Consider the following 23,677-nt stretch of genomic DNA (forward strand, 5'->3'; position numbering starts at 1 on the left):
TTGAAGGAGACACTGTTTCAAGTGAGACTATGTAATATTACTATTGCTTTGTAAATACAGATATATGGAATTTAACATAATTGATAGTTATTCATTAGTATTATCATGCTGGCAGACGGTTAAACATTATCTAGAGGTATCAATCTATCTACAAATACTATTGTAATAAAGAGCCATTTTTTTGGATGTTTGTTTGTATCCTAAATTCTCCGAATAGCCCTTTACTGATTTAAAAAAATATTTCACTGTTCGGAAGCTAGACTGTCCCCGAGTATCATAGGCTATATAAGGCTACTTTTACCCGGATATTGTAAGCATGTATTATTCTTTTTAATGCAAGAAACTGATTCAAGCAAAAGGTGTTTACTGTATCTGCATACGTAACTCTAACACGTCTGCATAAAATTACCATAATTCCCCAAGGTATGGTAGGGAGAAATCGCTGAGCACAAAGCTAGTTAGCAGTGGTTACCATTCTTACGTATTTATTTAGTTTTGTTCACAGAACAGAATCTTTTTTGTTTGGCTTTCTCTTTTTTCACACTTGCAGATTTTCCGCTCGGAAAACCTGCTACTGTGAAAAGGCCTGGAAATGGTTAATTAATGATGATTCACTGTTATGTATTGTTGAATATCTATGTAGTATATACGTTTTTTCAAGAAAAAAGTTATGTACAGAATAAAACCGATTTTTCATAAATTTATTTTATTCGTTTCACAAAAGTTCAATCTTTCAAACAGAACACGAGTCCAGTCAGTTTTCTGAGAATTCAGTCCGATATTCATATTTTCTCCAATAATGCACACATAAGCAATAAGATTTCGGTTTGTGACAGATGTTGAAAATCTGGTGATATGTCACACTTTGTGCCCAAAATTGCATTTGTAAGTATAATAAAATAAGCTATTGATGATGAAGGCGAATTTGCAAAGTGTAAACGATAAAGTTTTTAATAATATTAAAAGTCGTACGTAGTTGAAAAAATAACAGATACTACCTTCCCCGCGACTAATTTACGCGCTTAGAAAGTATTTAAAATTAATTGAAGAGTCGTATAGTTTCAACAAATTAAATATTTGTATTTATCACTACGCTTATATCAAACTCAAAACTAACTAAAGACAATAATTTACACCCCTATTGTTATCGCATGCATCTTAACCAACTAAATTATTCACGGTCCATTGCTTATTACAAAGGCGACCTCTAGAGACTTACTGGTTTCTGGCAGGCGATGTATAGAGTACACTACTGCTTCGTGCACCTCTGGGAGACTGACCGGAGTGGTTCGTATCCTCTCCTCTTCGGCACTCTTTTCTAAACTTTGCAGGTATATGGAGTAGACGCTTGCTGTACACCGAATCTGAACAAAGACATTGTAGCATTAGTAATGTATTGCACACCTTTCTTAGTTTGGGACTTAAAAGTATGGAGTAGTGTCAGAACTATTTTACAGAAGGCAGCGCCTTGTACTTTCCCACTCATAAACGTATAGTACCTACACACTGTCTGTCATTTTCCAAAGCACCATTCCTATTCTCCTGAAATGATCTCAATTTTTATTTAGGACGGTATAGCAGGTGAAATTTTCAAAATACCTATATGCTTTTTCCATGTTACAATCGAAAGAAAAATAAACCGGCCAAGTGCGAGTCGGACTCGCGCACCGAGGGTTCCGTACAAATGCTGTATAGATAAAAAGTGAGTTTCGCGCCAACCGTTCAATTTAGAACAATCATAGTTATGGTAATTTCGTGAGAGTCAATTTTATTTTATAATATAACTAAAATAGTAGGCCAGTACCTTGTAAAAGTTATTTTATTGAAGTTATTTATATACAACATTTTATAGTCATCATTCAGAAATCTGATTGAAAATAACTAATTATGTCTTAAAGGTCATAGGGCATATCTGACCCGCTTTGTAAAAAGTGGCGGACATGAATCAAAGTCGTTTTAAATCGTGGAGAATGGTATGACGTTTCTTTGAATATAAATATTTTATTAAAATTCCATGGAGACGAATGTCCAGGATCGTTTGAAAAATATAAAAGACAAGCAGTTTCAGAGGATTGTACAGGTTGCAATGCTAGTTTTTATTGTTAAAGACATTTCATAAAGAAGGAAGATGCCAATCCGGATGACCAGGATCTGATGAGGATCTGGAAACCCAGAGAAATCGAGGGCAACTCTTGAATATTGTAGGCACGCATCGAGTCATAACCAGACATGTGAGTGTATTTTTGAGGGTACTGGTAAACTGAAGGTTTGGAGCTGATTTGATTATGGAGACTACAGAGAGTCAAGGGAACTCCCGAACGGTATGTTGCAACTACCACGTGTTTGGGCTTATTTTATTCGTATTGGCGAAAACTTTCCACAAAGATAGGTTTGACTGCCATTGTGGGATCGACAGCTAAGATCAGATATAGTTATGGGAACTCCTTTACAATTTATAACGTAACCTTGTGTTGGAGCTTATTTTATTTTAGGTGATGAGAATTCACTACTAACTTGGGTTAAAGCAGCCATTGCAGGAATGGGATCTTTTATTTTTGAGGGATTAATCACCTAAAGGCCCCAGTTTCAGGTTTTTTTCGAAACCGCCTGACGACTTGTAGCTGTCGAATTGTAACAACGACTTCTAGAGAGTAGGATTCGGGGCTGCTGGCTTTACGTTTCTAGAGCCTTGACAAAAGTGTAATTCTGTCCCTTTTTTATTTTGTAGCATTTTACAAACAAATCCAACTTCAAACATATAAAAAAGCAACAAGAAAACAAAAGCAAGAAAGAAATTAAAAAGATGTTAGGTGCATCGGTCTAGAAGTCGGTGTCTAGAGGATGCATCTATATTTATTTAACCACCGAGATCTAGACCGATGCATATAAACAGTTTTCTTGTTGTTTTTTTTTTTTGTAAAAAGTTTTTATTTTTATAACTTTTGTGAAAAGTTCTCGTCAATACGAATAATATAAGCCCAAACACGACGTAACTAAAACATACTGTTGAGGAGTTCTCTCGACTTTCTCACATCTCCATAATCAGGTAAGCTCTAAACCTTCACTGTTTGACAGTATCACCAGACATACATCTGAGAATCAAGTTTTAATCCTATGCATGCCTACAATTTCTGATAGTTGCCCTCGATTTCTCGGGATTTCCATCATCAGATCCTGACCTGATGACAATGGAAATAAACGGCGAGTATACTCTTTCACTACAAAGAAATGATTTCTCAATTCCGTCAAACTTGGTCGTTTAAATTCCCCATTAATAATAATAATAATAAGCCCCGCAGGGCATCTGAGGCGGATGACGGGGAGTAGCGACCCCGCGGGGCTATATATCCGAGTGCTCCAGGGAGAGTATACTGTCCCCCATCTCCGGCCTGCCGGAGTGAAGCATGATGGGGGATAGGTCTCCCGCCTCTTGGCTTGCCTTCATCGGCCGGTCAGAGTGGAGTCGCTAGAGCAGGGTTAACAGCCCACTCGGAGGGTAGGTGCCTCGTGGTAAGTGGCGAGTGGGCCGGTGATGCTGGACCCACAGGGAGCGCGTGATCTGCGTTTAAAGTCCGCCGAGGTATCCTCACCCTTCAGCCGCTCATGTACCTGTTGCCCCCTTGTTGCGATTTAGCGACTGATTCCCGGGGGCCCAGTAAGTGAGTTGGCGAGTCTCCACCTGCCATTTTTACGTGTATTTATTACATTGTTATCGGCAGGTGCCATAGTTCCCGTAGTTTCCCCATTCCTAGTCCACTAGCATCCCATCACAATAGCCCAAGTAGTTTTCATCCATAGTTAGCAATAGTTTAGCACAGAACCGGGGATTGTCCTTGGGTACATTTCTATAGTGTATACAGGGATAATCGTCGGTTTTGTGTCACCATTTCATTAAAGTTGTCTCAAAAGGGCTTCAGCGTGTTGGCTTCGGCCCCACGTTCGCCTCCCAAAAATCCGGGACTCTATAGTCCCGAGGTCTGGTAGAGACATACAAGATAATAATAATAATACTTTTATTTCGGATAAAAAATAATCCATAGAGTGTTAGTAAAACATACCTATAACAGAAAACTTATTAGAAAACTTATTATCTAGTGTTAGTACCCATCACCCTTTGCACAAACTGTCTCATGATTGGAGAGCTATAGCTCTCACCTACTGTTCTCAGGATGCTATTGCAACTGTCTCTCACTCTCCTCAGAAGCGATGCCGTTTTTTTGCGCAAGATAGCGTGGAAGCCATCAGTGCGAGCTCGCACAAACATCTCTGAGGCACTACAGTACCGAGGCAGTCTCAAGAGCATCCTGAAAGCATTATTATACTGGATGCGCAGCACATCCAGCGATCTTTTAGTGTAACTGACCCATAGATTGCCCGTGTACATACTCTGGCAATACGCCTTGAAAAGTGTGATTTTCACTAAGTCAGTACACCGAGCAAATCTACGGGCCAGCATATTACTTCGGACCGCTAGAGCCCTCCGCTCCCTCTCAATATCTGCATCGTCTTTAAGGTCGTCAGCAAGAAAATGACCAAGGTATTTAAAAGTTGATACCCTTTTTATTTTTGATCCGTTAATATATAGATCAGGTCCATCCTCACGGCTCCTGCCACCGACCTTAAAGACCATGCATTCACATTTTTTAACATTATAAATTAAACCATGTGCAGCAGCGTAGGTTTCACACACGTTAAGTAACTCTCTGATTGCCCCTGCTGACGGACCCAGCAGCACCATATCATCTGCATAGCTAATGTTGTTAATTCTAACTCCACCAACGCTGCATCCGACACGCATGCTGCTGAGTTCCGCTATGAGGTCATCTACATATAGGTTGAAGAGCAGGGGGGATGTCAGACCTCCCTGTCTCACCCCACACTCCAACCCATACGGCTCAGAGAGTGTACCGTCCCATTTCACCTGATTGGTTTGGTTACCATACCAATACTGGAAAATTCGACATATATCTACCGGTATACCTCTGTCTCTCATCTTCCCCCAGAGCACATCATACGAGACAAGATCGAATGCCCTGGAGAGATCAAGGAAACAAGCGTATACCGGCGTCTTGCGATCTACGTAATATTGAACCGTATGCTTGAGACTTAAGATTGCACTTTCGGTTGATAGTCCGGGTCGAAACCCGAACTGTGCGTCTTGAAGATGTATATAATCACTTAAATAAGAATCAAGCACACCGTCCAACACCTTTGCTATTATTGTAGCGAGAGAAATAGGACGGTAGTTACATTTGTCCGAGATGTCACCTGTTTTGTTCTTCACAATGGGAACCACAATGGTCTTCATTAGATCAGCAGGCAAGTATGCATGACTAATACACATTGTGAAGAACATAGACAGAACTCTCGGCAGATGGATACCTGCGTGCTTCAGGTGTTCGATGCTGAGCCCGTCATGTCCTGGAGATTTCCCTCGGCTCATACTATTGATAACCATTGAAATGAGGAAAATATTTATGGCCTTACCACAAAAACTTTAAACCCTGTTTTACACTTGTCTAATAAAATTTTGGCTGCAAAATGAACCATATGTCAACGTCATAATTTGACATTTTTTTAGACAAGGCATAAACTGACGTTTAAAAGTTTTTGTGGTAAGACGGCTTATGTTTACACCTGATTTTCTTAGATTCCCATGGTTCACATTGATGCGACTAATGCCATAGTAAATCAGAGCCTTTATCATTATACTGTGCTATATTTCGTTCGTATCCGCCGTGGGTATGGTTTTCATACTAAGGTGCCCAATGACCATTGAATGATTTAAAATTTTTCACAGTTTAGAGGCCATTATATTTAAGAAGTGTTTGATATGAATTTCACTTTTTATTCAAAACGTTAATATCTCTACGCGTTCATGTGAAAAAGGGTAGGTAGTAAGTTTATATTTATTAAAAAAATATTTTATGTCATGTAAGCAAAAATAATATTTTAATATTTTATGTAACTTCAAATTTATCATTTTCGCAATTTTTCCTTTATCTGTACTATATAACGTTGCTTCGTGCCGAATTGTAAGATTCTGAGTTCACGGGAAGTACCTTGTAGGTTTTGATTCCCTAGCGTGTGACGGAAATTCGTCTAAGGTGTCGGTAAAACTGCTGTATCTTTTGATCGCGTTAATTTAGAAGTTTGATTTTTTCATTGCTTAAAGGGACAATAGACCTAGGTATTTGGTATAAATTTCAATTTGGTACCTTTATTCGTTCGTGAGAAATAAGGTAGTAAGTTTCATTTTATTAAAATATTTTTTTTTATATTATATAACAAAAAAAATGAGATTTTCTCAATTTTTCCTATATTTGCATTATATAACAATGCTTCATGCCAAATTTCAAGATTCTGAGTTTACGGGAAGTACCCTGTAGGTTTTGATTCCTTTGCGAGTGTCGAGAATTTGTTGAAAATATCGACATAATCGGTTGTATCTTTTGATTGGCTTGGCTTAGAAGCTTGATATTTTCACAGCCTAAAGGGACAATAGACCCGAGTATTTCATGTGAATTTCAGCTTGATACGTCCACGCGTTCTTAAGATAAAGGGTCTTGACAGACAGACAGACAGACGGACAACAAAGTGATCCTATAAGGGTTCCGTTTTTTCCTTTGGAGGTACGGAACCCTAAAAAGAAACACCTTTGCGTATTATATCAGTCAAGTTACAAGCCAAAAATAGAAGTAGCACACTGCTTTACAAACAAAAGCATATCAGTATTTTATACCCATCTTTTTATGCCGCACTCAGAACAAATTACATGTTCCCTACTTGAGTATCAAGTCTGTATTACAAACAAACTACCAAGAGGTGTTATTTCCCAGAGAAGGCAATGCTTCATAACTACCCTTGTGCTACACTAAAATACTCGCTTATTTATGGCTGAAAACTATAGGGGAACTGCCTGATATACTGGTTTTCGAATTTACAGCTTAAGCTGAAGTTTTCTCGGAGTAAAGTTAAACTGCGAACATCTATGCGGTTTCAGAGTAATCTTTTAAATATAGGTAGTTTTGCTACATTTCATATTGTACTGGTTTTTATATACTAATTTCAAGAGGCATTATATGATATACTGCCTATATATTATATGATAGACTATTACTATTTATAGCTAAATAATCTGAATTGATTCAAAGATTATTACAGAAATAGAAATAATTAATCATAGAATTAAATACTTAATACATACTTTCCTAATATTTATCTACCTTTTCTTGGGTTAGTTAGTTACATCCTCATTCTTGATTAATCATAATAGCTATTTCAGTCAAAACAATCACAATATAACCGACTGAATCATAGGCCTAAGGGGATTGTTACTAATTGTTGTATTCATAAATAATTACACATAACAATATAGCCGTTCAATCGATTGTTCTATTTCAGTAAATAAGGCAAAACAATCGAATGGAATATTGAATCGATAACAGAAATAAAGTAATTATAACTTTGCCTAAACTTTGATTTGAAAGTCAGAGTAACAACCCGACTGGTCGAGATTTGTTCAATTGTTCTGGGTTCATTTTGTAGCCTGAACTAGTGCCTACTATACCTCTATACTTTTACTTTATTATAGCTAACAGCTTAGTATTCGTTTTTATATTCTTTAACTGAAAACTGCAATTCAATTACTAAAATTGGTACGAATAATATCAGAATAAAAAGCTGTTGTACTTGAATATCAGTAAATCACGACATAACGAATCAGATTTACATTTCATTGCTTCCAAATTATGTTCCTCGGACTTTCGACAACATGGAAAATTAAGTCGTAAGATTTTATTTCTTTTTTATGTCTGTAATAAAAAGTGCTCACCTTAATTTTTCCTCTGACGAAATGGTGTTTTTGTACGACGAACTGTATGGTGCTGTAGGCTGTCATGGGGCCGCCGACTGTTTCGCCATCCACGCGATGTAGGACATGCTGACTCAACGCCTGAGAAGATAAAATTACCAGGTGTTAAGTCAAGCTTGAGTCACTCCAGCGATGCCATATTGACTATCGGTACATCGAGGTGCTGAAGTGTTTGTATAATAACGCCACCATGTCGGTCCGAGTACAGGAGCATAGCACGAAGCCGATTCCATTGAGAAGAGGCGTAAGACAGGGGGACGTTATCTCCCCGAAACTGTTTACCGCCGCAATGGAAGACGCCTTCAAGCTCCTGGAATGGCAAGGACTTGGCATCAACATCAACGGCGAATACATCACTCACCTTCGGTTTGCCGACGACATCGTAGTCATGGCAAAGTCGATGGAGGAACTCAGTATGATGCTCGAGGGCCTCGACCGAGTTTCACAACGGGTGGGCCTGAAAATGAACATGGACAAGACGAAAATTATGTCAAATGTCCATGTTCAGCCCACCCCAGTCTCTGTTGGAAGCTCGGTACTCGAAGTTGTTGACTCATATATCTACCTAGGACAAGTAGTCCAATTAGGTAGGTCCAACTTCGAGAAAGAGGTCAACCGCCGAATCCAACTCGGCTGGGCAGCGTTCGGGAAACTACGCAATGTCTTTTCGTCCGACATACCTCAGTGCCTCAAGACGAAAGTCTTTAACCAATGTGTGTTACCAGTGATGACTTACGGCACCGAAACGTGGTCTCTCACTATCGGCCTCATCTCAAAGCTCAAAGTCGCTCAACGAGCTATGGAGAGGGCTATGCTCGGAGTTTCTCTACGTGATCGAATCCGAAACGAGGAGATCCGTAGACGAACCAAAGTCACCGATATAGCCCACCGGATTAGCAAGTTGAAGTGGCAATGGGCAGGCCATATTGCTCGCAGAGCAGATGGCAGATGGGGCCGAAAAGTGCTGGAGTGGAGACCACGGACTAGCAAGCGCAGCGTAGGACGTCCACCAACGAGGTGGACAGACGACCTTATAAAGGTCGCCGGAAGACGCTGGATGCAGGTCGCTTCCAACAGGTATCTGTGGAGATCAAAGGGGGAGGCCTATGTTCAGCAGTGGACGTCCTATGGCTGAGATGATGATGATGATGATGAAGTCAAGCTCGCGTGACAGCCAAGATAAGGAACGCCGACACGACCCGGAAAACTTTCAGCTTAACGCTCAGTAGAACCAATATGGGTCGTTACTTAACCTCCCAATAAAGAAATGGAAAAATGTTTGAGTTTAATTCCGAAGAAGCTTCCGTCTTTTGGTTTATGTTATTGCTGTTTTAATGGTTTTAAAACACACAGTAGTTGCAGAACGAATTATGGCGACGTTAAAAGTACTTTACGAAATTATTTCTGCAATGGTTATTGTAAAGTATTTCTAAATAGTTTTGAACAACCTTTACTAAACCTGATTTAAATTGCACCTACCGTAAAATATATAAGTTTTTTTTTTATGGTAGGTCTGCCTAAAACATTAATATTACATTGCATGTAAAGGGCAAAATCTCAATCTTCAAACCAATAGACGGTCATTCACAATTCATAACTCTTACTTAGGCAAAGTGTCTCTTAGATTGACGAATGTTACTCTAAGCCTATACAGGGTGAAACAACTTCCAGTAAATAAGCAAGTAAGTGAATAATAAAATAGCATTTTATTCCGTCTCAAACAACTATCTAGTAATTTATTCATGAGACATTATGGAGTGTTTCAAAGCGAGATTACTTAGAACTGTGACGTCATTTTGAACACTATTTATGTTTCCGTTGACTAACATTGAACAAATTGAGCACTTGGCTGCTATCATTGTTAACGCCAACTAATTTATTGAACGAGGATAGGAACATTGGAGGGGCTATTTTCTATTTTAGGCTTTTGTACCTGAATAACAATTTGTCTGGTTTGTAGTACCTATATAATTGTGTAAGTAGGTAGTTCTAAGTTACAATACTGAAATGAATTGTTCCTTGTTAATTTACGGTATCATCAAAATTACTACCATGTTTGATCAAAATAACATGGCACGTGGGAAGAGATCAATCTATCCTGTATCGGTTTCGTACAAAACAAGCAAAAACGAAAATCTAATTTCACCTAATCTAAAAAATTACCGGGAAATGTAGGCCGGTCTATCATTACGCCGGTATTCGTGCCAGTAAATGGTTAAAATTAATTTACCGCCCAGACCTTCGTCCGCTATCTATCTAATGAACCTCCAACTTAACCGCTGGATGAAACTAATTACTAATCAATACCCTTTTCAACGAGGCCTCCAGACACCTAATCTTATAAAATAAACAGAATATGTTTATCCTTCCAATGTGTTGATTACGGTAGCGTAACTTAGTTTCGACTGGTGAAAATCTATCATCACGATAAAGCTTTCTGCCTAAAAGGCTTGTGATCGGAAAAAAATCAAAGTTGGAATAAAATACGAAGCCCAGTCAGAATAGCAAAAACGGTTTACTACCAACCTAATCGGAATAAAAATGGATATTTACAGTCATTTTTATATTTTATTGGTCCATTTTATTCGAGAAAAACGAAATCAAACCGCTGCGCAATAATATCGTCTAAACGATTTTGTACTGCCATAATCGTTGGCGACCACGCGTAAAACGCGTCCAAGAGATAGGCTGCCATCTATCATGTTAGGACAATAAAAAACCGGCCTAAAACTGCCTATTCGGAATATCAAACACTCCCTTGGAGTCTGTGATGTTCCAAATCACCTTTTTCGGGGATAATACCAAGAATTATAGGTGTATTTATAGTCCGATTATGTTAAAGTCAACAGTACAGCTATATTTATCGAATGTAGTATCGTTTCTGCCGGTTTTACGATTTCGACGAGTGAATCGTCCTTGTAGAATAAAATATTGCGGGTACATGAGTTTACGAGTAATTTGAATTCCCTGGGTGTTTTCAACGTTTTCTATTCATGTATCTTGTTTTAGTAAATAGGGAATTTGTAAATTTTTTGTTGTAAGTGGATTTGTATGCAGATGAAACATAATTCAGGAATGAGCCTGAACACACACAAATAATATTACTGTTAGGATGGATTGATACGATAATATGGTTACTGTATATTCATTTTTAATTTTAAGATTATTCTTTAAATCCATCATTAATATTTGTTCACGTAATTGGTAGTTTTGTTGCATTTGTATTCAAGTTTTACATAATTACTTCTACATAAATCACAGCCTACTTTTCCCTTTTCGTGATTTTACATTCAAAGAAGCTTAAAAAAGCAATTGCAAATTTTCACGTATCAAACATGAAATAAATTACGGCTGTCTGAAACAACTGTAGATTACGTCTCGCCCTCACGTTGGCACAGTGAACCAGACCACCCCTCCCAACGACCTTCCCCCAATTCCTTCCTTCCTCATAATTTCATGAGCTCATCAGAAATACTAAGCAGTCACACCAGTCATTAATTATTTAACAAGCTCTTCAGCAAAGTGAGTAAAATATAATTTTAATTGAAGCCAGGTTTCAACTTTCCCCTCTCAAAACGTCTTTTGCAAAAGTTGAGTATAATTAAAATTTTAAGATCAATTCGAATTCGCTCTAGCACTCGCTTCATCGAAGTTTTTGACGTATCAAAATGTCAAGAAATCAAATAAAAAATTGTAATTTCAATTTACGTTTCCAGGATTTGAAATTGAAAGGTTTGTGAATAGTTTTTTTAACGGCGGAATTGATTCATGGAAATGTAATTAAAGGTAAAATAGAAGTACCTATATTTTCGAAGAATTCATTTTCCTTTTGCTACTGTTCATATTTGCGTACCGAACACATTGTAAAGCAATGCCTGTAGTGGTTATATTCAGTGAACTAGCAAGTGGATTACTGACCGCACACCTAGAAAGCACTGCTTTTGAATAACGAAATCCTATTGAATGCTAACGAACCCAAGGTTATTTCAATCGAAGTTAATCAAAATGTCCCTCATTATTTTAACGGGCACGTGACGTATTTGGAAATAGCTGGCAGTTTCCCGTGAATTATTCACACGTTTCGAGGAAATTAAAGTTCCACGCGTAGATATCAAATATGACACTCCCAAATAAAGATGCTTTCTATTGATCAAATTAAAATAATTTAATTATTAATAAACCGGTCATTATATCCAGTGATTTCCCTCTAAAACGTAACAACCTGTTAAATGTGACAATTATTATTGTGCTTTTTTAATATTATATTCGTAAACATTTACTTACATTTTCTGTAAAGCCTATTTGTTTGTACCTACTTTCTCGCAAATACACTGTCACGAATAAAAAAGAATGAGTGAAGGTCGAAAATGTTCACACGAGAATTCCTTGAATAAACCCCTTTAGTCACCTTCCACGACATTTACGAAAAGAAATAGGGTCTATTGGGCGTCCTCATAAATCGCTGCAATTTACTACTGTGACTTACTAAGGGTACGAGACTCAACTGAAGGTATATTATTTACACAAAATATCCTACCAATTTCCTACCTTTGAAAAATTACCTCAACACTGATGTGCGGGACGGACGTAGCTCAGAAGCAGGTACTATGGGGTGGCTTCGAGACGTTGACGCCCCGTCGGTCGCTGGTTCTTGGACGTCTGGGCGAGTGGACTGTATTTACGATGTGGCGAGAAACAGGAATTTCAGAAACAAGAATACGTTTAGACGGGTTTTAGACTTTCTGCTACTATAGGTTCAGGAATGCCGGTGAAATAATAAGTCTTCATATATTTTTCAGGAGTCTTGAAGGGACGAGCTTCGACGCACTTACCATACTATAATTACACTATTTACTTTTCACTATTTACTTGTTACACTATCAAAAATCTATACCGATGACTACGATTGTACGGCGGCGCTTGCGCACCGAATGAGCTCGAAACTTTACCGTGACGAGCACCTCGATTTCTCGTCCCTCCGACCAACTCAGTTTTATTGACCTTTCAATTTAACAGCCGTATTACAAACAATTGGTACATGATATCATTACAGGACACATAGCGTCAGACGCCCCATGAAGTGCGCTACTGAACTATACCACACACACCCTGCATACCTTCAGGGCTGAAATACTATAACCGAATAACTATAAAAAACTATGTGAAATCGGCCCTTAGGTGAAGACTATCTTGAGATAAAAAACAAACTATGGGGGTTATCTCAATACGAAAGGTAGTGTGTGTTAGGGCATTTCATGGGCTATCTGGCGATAGTAATCCTAACAATGTGACCTAAGCCCTAGTATTGTTAATTTGCATGTGAAATGAAAGTCAAAGCACAGACATTATTTATTGCTCTATAACTTAAACTATTAACAATATTTCTATAAATTAAGTTATTTTGTATACAATGAAACCTAGGCTTTCAGTTAAACACTATTTCACTAATGAAAGTCTAGGATTTTTACTATCGAGAAATGTTTACATAGGTAAATCAGGCCTTAAACGGCAGAACTATTAGGTTTATTATACAAAATTATGTAGGTTAAGGTTACCGCTACAAGACTATTACAATTTGGTATCAAAAAACGCTATAATTTACAAATTAAATCACTATCAAAATCTGAACACAATTCTATAACAATTTAGAAGGAGGGTGCACGTGAAAAACATACCTTGGCGCGGCTCACGGCACTTTTTGCTCATTACCCTCATCACAAAATTGTTAGAGTATAAATAGTTACGCGCATACACGAACACTCAGGCATTATGATTTTGCACTCGCGGCGCACGGATGCGTCTGTCGCGAACATCTCTCCCGCCGTGCGGCAGAGCGTAGGCACTATCACTTTCACTTTCACTATCACTATTTAGTCTATTAAACGATGACACGATGACACGATGACACGATGACACGATGTAGGGACTCGAAGCGTTGACCCGTAGCGATGACTCGTAGCTCTGGCTCGCAGCGATGCCGCATCTCCGGTGAGCGACGGCGCAGTGATAGCGCCAGGGCGCCGCGACGCCGGTGATGCCGCACTGCCCGGTTACTTAGGCAGCGGCACGAGTTTCTTCGTCGGACGCTTTAGTATGCCACCTGCGGTGCGCACGTCAGCGGTCCGAACTTCACCATCAGCGCCCGGGTAGACGGCCACGACCCGGCCTCGCGGCCAGGTGTTGCGAGGCAGGTTGCCGTCGGCGATGAGGACGGGGTCGCCCAGCTGCAGCGCGGGGCCGCGGGCGTGCGGCTCCCGCCGGTATTGGAGCTCGGGCAGGTACTCGCGCACCCAGCGGCGCCAGAACATGTCGGCGAGTATCTGGGCGCGCCGCCAGTGCTTCTTGCTGTCGATGTCTCGCTCGTCGAACGTGCCGGGGCTCGGCAGGCGTGCCGAGCCGCCCAGCAGGAAATGGTTCGGTGTGATGGACTCGTCGTCGTCGCCGCTCACAGATACGTGGGTGAGCGGCCGGCTGTTGACGACGTACTCGACCTCGCAGAGCAGCGTCGCGAGGACCTCCTCGCGTGGGTGGCGCTCGTGCAGCGTGGCGCCTAGCGCGGTCTTAACGCACCGCACTAAGCGCTCCCAGGCGCCTCCCATGAAAGGCGCGGAAGGCGTGATGAAGCGCCAGGCGATGCCGCGTCGGCTGGCCTCCTCCTGGCAGGCCTCACGCAGCTCACGGTCAGCACCGTGCATGTTGGTGCCGTTGTCGGAGTAGATTTCGGTGGGACAGCCGCGTCGCGCTGCGAACCTGCGCAGCGCCAACACAGCTGAGTCCGCGCTGAGGCTGTGCGCGATCTCGAGGTGAACTGCCCTTGTTGTGAGACACGTGAACAGCGCCACGTATCGCTTATGATGCTGACGACCGACGGTGACTGACAGCGGGCCGAAATAATCAAGCCCAGTGTATGTGAACGGCCTGCGGTGATGAGCTAGGCGTGTCTTGGGGTGGTCGCCGGTTGCCGGCGTCGGCGCGCGCGCGCGACGTATGCGGCAGTGCAGGCAGCGCGCGATGACTTGCTTGACTGTCGGGCGCAGGCGCACAATCCAGTAGTGCTGTCTGACCTCATTCACGACGAGCTCGGTGCCGCTGTGTTGTAGACTACGGTGTGTCCAGTCTATATATAGCTGTGTAATACGGTGATCGCCGTCTAACACAGGTGGACTCTTCACGCTTTTAGCGACTTTATCTACAGCAGCTATGCGGCTTCGCAGTACTATAACTCCGTCGTTTAGTTCTATGCGCAGCGGGTACAGCCGGCTACTACTTGCGACTGTTTTGTTGCTCTCGAGACTGGCTATTTCTTGTTTAAAGGCTTCCTGTTGCACCACACGAACTAACAGCTTCTCTGCTCTTTGAATGTATGTCGCGTCCAATATAATAAACTTGCGTGTGTATATTTGGGCGCGCGCAGCTTCGGCGGGCGCGCGGGGCGCTCGCACCGCTCTCGACCAATCAGGATCGTTTTCTTTGTTTTTCCTTGTTCGCTTGTAGAACGTTTTTTCTGTATGTTGTTTTCTACATAACGATATAAACTGTAGTACTCTGGCTGTGGCGCGCAGCAATCGCTCCCACCTTGAAAATCGAGCGGGGTCGGGAACGACGTCTATGAGGTTTGTTGCGCCTGCTTGTATGAGCGTGACTGTTTTTTCCTCGCCTGTCGGTTGACTGTCAGCTGGTGACTCGGTCGGCCATGTCGATGGGTCGTCGTAGAGGAACTTAGGGCCGCAGTACCACTCGTGGTCGGTATGAAAGTGCGTCGGGACGTCGCGGGTGGCGGCGTCGGCTATGTTGCTTTTTGTAGGCACCCAGCGCCACTCTTCGACTCTGCTATTTTCCTCTATGGCGGCCAAGCGATGTGCAACGAATGGCTTGTACGATCTGGCTCCTTTCCTTATCCATGTCAGAACGGTTCTGCTGTCACTCCAGTAGGTCACGGAGGCGGGCTTGACGTTGTGTTCATATATCACTGCGGCTGCGACGCGCGTACCCATCACCGCGGCTTGCAGCTCGAGGCGCGGTATTGACAGCAGCTTCAGCGGCGCCACCTTCGCCTTCGCCATGACAAGGCTGACGTGCACGTTGTTGTCACGGGTCGTTGACCTCCAGTACACCGCTGTAGCGTAGGCCTTCTCACTGGCGTCGGTGAACACGTGTACTTGTATTTCTGTAGCCTCGCTGTACCCAGGATAACAGCGCGGTATGTTTACGTTCTTCAGCTGTTCGAGATGACTTATCCACGCCCTCCACTGGCTTGATAGTTCTTCATCGAGTGGTTGATCCCAGTCGACTCCCCGCCTCCAGGCTTCTTGCAGTATTTGTTTCGCCCTGATTGTTATAGGTGAGGCGAGGCCCAGCGGGTCATACAGTGACATAACTATCTTGAGCGCCTCTCTCTTGGTGGGCGTTTCCTTGTCGAGCAGGCCAGTAGGTAGGCGCGCGAGTTTTAAGTTGAAGCTCAGCTCGTCTGTGTGTGGCTTCCATATCACGCCGAGTACTTTCTCTGTGTTTTCTATATTTCCAAGATTAACAATCTGTGTTGTTTCTTGGCCCGGTACCAATTCACGCAGCACTTCTTCGCTGTTGGATACCCATTTCGTTAGGTCGAAGCGCGCTTTACTATGTATTTCTTGTACTATCTTGATTGTGCGCGTCGCCTCTTCTGTACTTCTGAAGCTATCCAGGTAATCGTCCATGTAATGATTCTTGACTATTGCTTCTACTGCTTCTGGATGTTCGTTCGCATGGCGTTTAGCATTCCAGTTCTTAGCGAATATTGCTGTACACGGTGAACTTGCTGCGCCGAATATTATTGACGTCATTCGGTACTCTTCCGGCGCCCCCTCCCGCCGCTCTCCTCGCCACAGATATCGGAGAGCGTCTCTGTCTTCTGGCTTTACTTTCACCTGCATAAACATTTCAGTGATATCTCCGGAGACGGCGACGCGGTGACGTCGGAATCGCATCATCACGCCGGGCAGTGACTGCAGCAAGTCCGGACCCGTGAGCAGGTAGTCGTTCAGTGACATCCCTCTTGTCTTCGCTGCTGCGTCGTGAACTATACGAAGCTTCTCCGGTTTCATAGGGTTGAAGACGTCGAAGTGCGGCAGGTACCACGTTCTTCCCGGTGTACGTTCAAGGGGCGCTTTCTCTGCGTAGCCCTTTTCTATTAGTGAATCCATCTGCGCCATATATCTAGTCTTCAGAGCAGGATTTTTGTCGAGTTTTTTCTCTATTGATACGAGTCTATTCATCGCAGTCGCGTAGCTGTCCGGCATCTGTATCTCGTCACTCCTCCATAGCAACGCAGTCTGAAGACGTCCATCTTCCAGCTGTACTATACTGCGTTGTAATATATCTTCCGCTCTCTTCTCCGGGTCAGAAGCTGGTCGGCACGGGTTGATGATGAGTGACTCGAGTGCGAAGTATTCACGAAGTTGCTTGTCTATGCTTTCCTCGGCGCTGTTCAGCTGATTGACGTAGTGCACCTGCTGTCCCAGAATCCTAGTGCGGGCACCGTGCAGCACCCAGCCCAAGGGAGTTAACGATGCTATCGGCTGATGCTGGGGCCCTCTTCTGATGTCTGTTGCTAGGAGCAGATGCCAGTTGTCTTGCCCGATGATAATCTTCGGCGTCCCTGCGTTGTACGTCAGCTGATCTGCCAGGTCAAACAGGTGCTTGCAGTCAGCGATGTCATCCTTGCTGATTGACTGCGGCGACAGGTGCAGGCGTGGTATGGTGCGCGCCCTGAAGGGTATCTTCTTCCTATGGCAGGTCGATAGCGTGAGGTCAACTCTCTTCGACGTGGGCGTGTCGATAGTCACGTCGCTGATGGCGCCTATCTTCATCGGCTCGACTGGTCCCTCTGCACCGATCATGTCTGCTAGCTCTTCGTCAATCAGTGACACGGTTGAGCCGTCATCCAGCAGTGCGTAGGTGCGCACTTCTCCCGCCGGTCCGGACAGTTGCACCGGAACGATTTTCAGGAACGCTTGATTTGTGTGGTTGCGTGAACTTGCGACTATTTCTTGTGCTTCTTGTGCGACTTCAGTAGTGCTCGCCTTCTTCTTGTAGTGAAGCAGATGATGGTGTGATGCTGTGCAGCCCTCGATTCCACATCTCTTCTTCTGACATCTGTGTCCGTGCTGACGATGGCGCAGGCAGCGGAAGCACAGGTTGTGCTGCTTGGCAAGTTCCCACTTCTTGTCCGCAGAAGCCTTCACGAACTTGTGGCAGTCTAGCGATCGGTGTCCATCCATCTCGCAGATGCGGCACTTCGATGCGGGCTTCTTGTCTATAGTGGTGTGTGTTCTCTGCGTCACACGTCTAAGTCCAGTAGCTTCACTGATGTTTTCAGGCGGTGCAAACGCGCTGCAGTAGCGAGCTTGTTCGGTGATGAAGTCGCTGAAGAGACCCAAGTCCGGCGTTGACTGGTACTTCTCAGTATATGTCTTGTACCACTGTACACGTAGCGAGTTCGGCAGCTTCTCTGTGAGGATGCGCATAAGCTCGGCGTTCATGAGGTAGTGTTCCTTTTTCAGCGCTCGCAGTGTGACGATGCCACTTCGTACACGGCTGGCGAAAGTGCAGATGTCCTTCGGTGCTTCTCCGCAGCGTGGCAGCCCGCGCAGTCTGTCTGTCTCCGCTTGCGCTATTGAGTCGGGGCGGCCAAACTGAAGCTCCAACTCCTTCATGATGTCATCTGGCCTGGCGTTGCCGATAAGCTCGGAACTAACTGTGTCAAGCGCTCTTCCTCGCAGGCTTCTTCTCAGCCTCGCCGTATTTTCCACATCGTTGAAATATGGTCGCGTTGTCTCATAGATGGCGCGGAACGATAGCCATTCTGTATGCAATCCACTAAAGTTCGGCAGCGTCATGATGACTTTCGATGCAGCAGGGTTGTGGTACACCGGTTTCTCTTCGCTTCTATTGCCGGCTAGCGATGCGATGGCGGAGGTGAGTTCCGTGATAAACGGACGGAGCCCTTCACCCCCTGCGGTATCTTCAACTGGTTTCTTCATTGATGAAAGGGCTTCAGTATCGATGGTCTTCGAGGGGGGGGGCTCTGGTTTGTCCAGGGTACCCGGCAGTCTATGTCCTCCCTCGGCGGCGGCGTCTCTTCCAGGAGCAGTACTTATTCCACGCAGGACCGGATTCACTATAACCGCGGAGGGGGGGGGCTCGGGCAGGTCCAGGGTACCTGGTAGTCTATGTCCTCCCTCAGCGGCGGCGTCCTGCGGGTCTGGTTCCGGAGCTTCCTCCAACCAGGAACGGATGTACTCTTCATTGGAATTTCTATCGTCCATATAATCGTCGTCCGATTCTTCCTCGGCCCTCTGAAGTGCTATTTGCGCTAGCTCCAACTTAATCTTCAATAAGTCTTCACGCGCATTTCTAATTTTTCTATTTGATGCCGTCGATCTGTGCGACGGTGCCTTAAGTTCGGTACGGGCGTCAACCCGGGTAGTCAACGGTACAGCTCGGTTGTATGTCTTGTCGCAAGCCTTCAGTGTTCCTCCTGAACTATATTCTTCAGCACTGGTTCCAGGCGGCCTCAGTGATGACGACGCTTCAGTCTGCATCAACGACGACGGCGCTGGTCGCTCTTCACCCCCTCGCGGGGTAGGGGGGCGCGGTCGGTCTTCACCCCCCCGCGGGGCAGGGGGGCAGGGCGGCGCCTCACTTCCCCTCACAGCTGCGGGGCAGGGTAGGTCTTCACCCCCCCTCGGGGGAGGGGGGGGCTGCTCACTCCCCTCGGTGGTGGTTGGAGAGAACGGCGGCTGGTCGTGCACGATGGGGGGTGTGCGGCGGCCCGGTCTGGCGTCGATGATCCAGGCTTGAGCGGCTCTTCCTTGCGATCTTGTCACAGGCATAATCGCTGTTTACAACTCTTCAGTATCTTCAGCTGAAGTTCCTGGCTCGCTTCCCAGGCGATCCGGGTCGCAAGGACCAAACAGATGTGCGGGACGGACGTAGCTCAGAAGCAGGTACTATGGGGTGGCTTCGAGACGTTGACGCCCCGTCGGTCGCTGGTTCTTGGACGTCTGGGCGAGTGGACTGTATTTACGATGTGGCGAGAAACAGGAATTTCAGAAACAAGAATACGTTTAGACGGGTTTTAGACTTTCTGCTACTATAGGTTCAGGAATGCCGGTGAAATAATAAGTCTTCATATATTTTTCAGGAGTCTTGAAGGGACGAGCTTCGACGCACTTACCATACTATAATTACACTATTTACTTTTCACTATTTACTTGTTACACTATCAAAAATCTATACCGATGACTACGATTGTACGGCGGCGCTTGCGCACCGAATGAGCTCGAAACTTTACCGTGACGAGCACCTCGATTTCTCGTCCCTCCGACCAACTCAGTTTTATTGACCTTTCAATTTAACAGCCGTATTACAAACAATTGGTACATGATATCATTACAGGACACATAGCGTCAGACGCCCCATGAAGTGCGCTACTGAACTATACCACACACACCCTGCATACCTTCAGGGCTGAAATACTATAACCGAATAACTATAAAAAACTATGTGAAATCGGCCCTTAGGTGAAGACTATCTTGAGATAAAAAACAAACTATGGGGGTTATCTCAATACGAAAGGTAGTGTGTGTTAGGGCATTTCATGGGCTATCTGGCGATAGTAATCCTAACAATGTGACCTAAGCCCTAGTATTGTTAATTTGCATGTGAAATGAAAGTCAAAGCACAGACATTATTTATTGCTCTATAACTTAAACTATTAACAATATTTCTATAAATTAAGTTATTTTGTATACAATGAAACCTAGGCTTTCAGTTAAACACTATTTCACTAATGAAAGTCTAGGATTTTTACTATCGAGAAATGTTTACATAGGTAAATCAGGCCTTAAACGGCAGAACTATTAGGTTTATTATACAAAATTATGTAGGTTAAGGTTACCGCTACAAGACTATTACAATTTGGTATCAAAAAACGCTATAATTTACAAATTAAATCACTATCAAAATCTGAACACAATTCTATAACAATTTAGAAGGAGGGTGCACGTGAAAAACATACCTTGGCGCGGCTCACGGCACTTTTTGCTCATTACCCTCATCACAAAATTGTTAGAGTATAAATAGTTACGCGCATACACGAACACTCAGGCATTATGATTTTGCACTCGCGGCGCACGGATGCGTCTGTCGCGAACAACTGATAAATACATTGACGGCTTAGCAAGTTTGGAATATTCGGGACCTCCTCATTTAAGTTGGGAGGGAAACAGACTGTGATGAATGAGAACATCAATTGGCTTTGACTTTTATACGCATAGAATTAATTAATAACCAGAACTTAGTCGTACATCTTTGTTAAAGGGATGGATAACCGATGAGTTTTATTTTAATTGAGATTGATGGGATACCGATAGTTTATTAATTTGAGATTTAGGCAAAGTAATTGTTGGGCCGATTTCCGTTCATAATGATACGATGACGATGACCGTCTTTTCAATATTATTTTTTATAAAATGCCAGTTAGTTGTAAAGTATGCGTACTTGGAACCACGTAACATTTTCTTGCTGAAAATCTATATAACGCTTTAAAATCTGTAAACTGTTAAAAACGATGATTAAATTCTAGTGAAACAATGGCGTTTTAAGTTGAAATATATACGAGATATTATCGAATTCCGAAGTTCGAGGGTAAGAAGAATCAGAGTTTTAATTAAAACTAGCTTCTGCCAGCGGTTTCACCCGCATCCCGTGGGAACTACTTCCCGTACCGAGACAAAAAGTAGCCTATAGCCTTCCTCGATAAATGGGCTATCTAACACTGAAAGAAATTTTCAAATCGGACCAGTAGTTCCTGAGATTAGCGCATTCAAACAAACAAACAAACTCTTCAGCTTTATAATATTATTATAGATGATTCATGTATTATAATATAAGTCTTTGATATATAAGTTTATGTGATAATCGCTTTTGCTCTAGTGATAATGGAAATAAATACGGATGTAAATAAAAAATATAAATTAATGTTATTATGAGGATAATCGAAATGAAATTCATATTAAGTCGTATAAAGTCACGTAGTAAACTGCCTCGTTGGTCTAGTTGTCGCAAGTGCGGCTGCTGAGCACGAGGTCTCGGGTTCGATTCCCGAGTCGGGCCGAAATCGCTTTGTGGGTTTTAGAAGACTTTCACAAAGCAGCCCGGAGCCTGGAAGTTGGTGATTGATTCACCCGTGCATCGGAGAGCGCGTAAATGTCGGTCCTGCGCCTAATCTCTTTCCGGTCGTGTAGGATTGCCGTCCCATCGGGTTATGAGAGTGAAGGAATAGGGAGTGCACTTGTGTCTGCGCAAATGCTTGTACACTATAATATGTCCTACGCAGTTGGCTAATCTCCTTACATGAGAACAGCCGCCGTAGCCGATAATCGGCTAGGAGGACATCATCATCACCAGTATTGCGACATTTTCAGGAATAAACCCTTATTTCCAAAAATGTTCAATTAATATTGAACCTCCTTCACGGTTTTCATCACATTTCAAGGAAATTGGTTTGTATTCTTCTCTTTGTTAAAATTCGTAAACTGATGTGCATACATATTTCAGTAAACTCATTAAAATTTAAAATAACTATATCTTTAAACGTTGACTGATAAAAAAATAAAGAAAAATCTACAATGCTCCTCCGAAGGACTTAGGAATAGCCACAAAGATTCAATTTTAAATGTCAAATATGTTTCTATTCAGTTCTAACAGAACTATAACAATTTTCAATCTCATCGGACGAGAGAAACAAGTTGTTCGCCAACTTACAGTTCCGATGTTCGCTAAGTTTTGATAAAGTTCTTTGTTATTTCTTATGATTAGCGCTAACAATGATGGCCAGTGATAGAGGCGGACCGAACCACGCAATTACAGTAATTGATTTACCTTCATAATGGCTACTTAATGTTGTTTGATAAGCAAACTTTGAGTGTGTTTGGCAACTTGCGCCGATGAGACTATGAGACTGATCGCGTGGCCTTGAAGTTGCAGGTTACAGGGTATTTTTTAATATATTTTTGGTGAATTTTGTATGATGGTGTACTGATGTTTTCTTCTTTCCAACTAGTTATGAAGCCTATTGCAATGATTTTACAGAATGTCACAATAAGTCCAGTGAGTAGTTTTGTTGGTATTTTTTTATTCCTAGGTCTTTATCGAATTTCGAGTGTTTATTATCTACTTCTACTCTCCATTTATGTGCCGATTTCATTCATTCTTTCAGTGTCAAATAGCCGTTTATTGAGGAAAATCATAAGTTACTTATTATCTAGGTTCGTCGAGTACACGGGTAGCTGGTAAAACCTCTGGTGGAAGCTAGTGAATATTAAAATTGACACTGCACTCAGCAAGTGTGGCTCTGTTTATATTACCCAGCTCTATTATATACTCTTCCGCAGTAAAGTATACAAGTATGACGGTATTAATAATAAGACTAGTGTAAATATTGATAGGAAAAACAAACGATATTGTGTTATATGTATTAGGTGGTGCAAAACAAACTCATATTGTTATCAGAGGTTTTTTTAATCTTTTGTGTAATTTACACAATAGTCAGGTGTGATGATGATTTTTCTTTTTTTCGTTATTTGTCACTTTTAAATTTAGTATTTTTTTACGCGGGTTTTGTATGAAAATTAGTGAACGGACAATAAACGCAGCGTTACCGCACCGCTGCCGCATAGAAACCGCGTCGACACGAAACACGCAATTTAGTAACTTATTTTAGTAGGATCTAATTACGTTCTAGTTCTTATCACAATTAAT

General features: G+C 42.7%; 2 protein-coding genes across 2 annotated transcripts in view; one reads left to right on the plus strand and one right to left on the minus strand.

The window, feature by feature from the left end:
- Positions 1-23,677, plus strand: part of LOC124629533 (facilitated trehalose transporter Tret1-like) — a 114,087-nt gene that overhangs the window by 60,595 nt on the left and 29,815 nt on the right. The window lies entirely within an intron of this gene.
- On the minus strand, positions 13,924-19,746 carry LOC124629695. The gene has a single exon (XM_047163207.1). It carries the CDS (start codon positions 19,744-19,746, stop codon positions 13,924-13,926), a length of 5,823 nt encoding a protein of 1,940 aa, XP_047019163.1.

This window comes from Helicoverpa zea, chromosome 4 (assembly GCF_022581195.2).
Source record: "Helicoverpa zea isolate HzStark_Cry1AcR chromosome 4, ilHelZeax1.1, whole genome shotgun sequence".
NCBI lineage: Eukaryota > Metazoa > Arthropoda > Insecta > Lepidoptera > Noctuidae > Helicoverpa > Helicoverpa zea.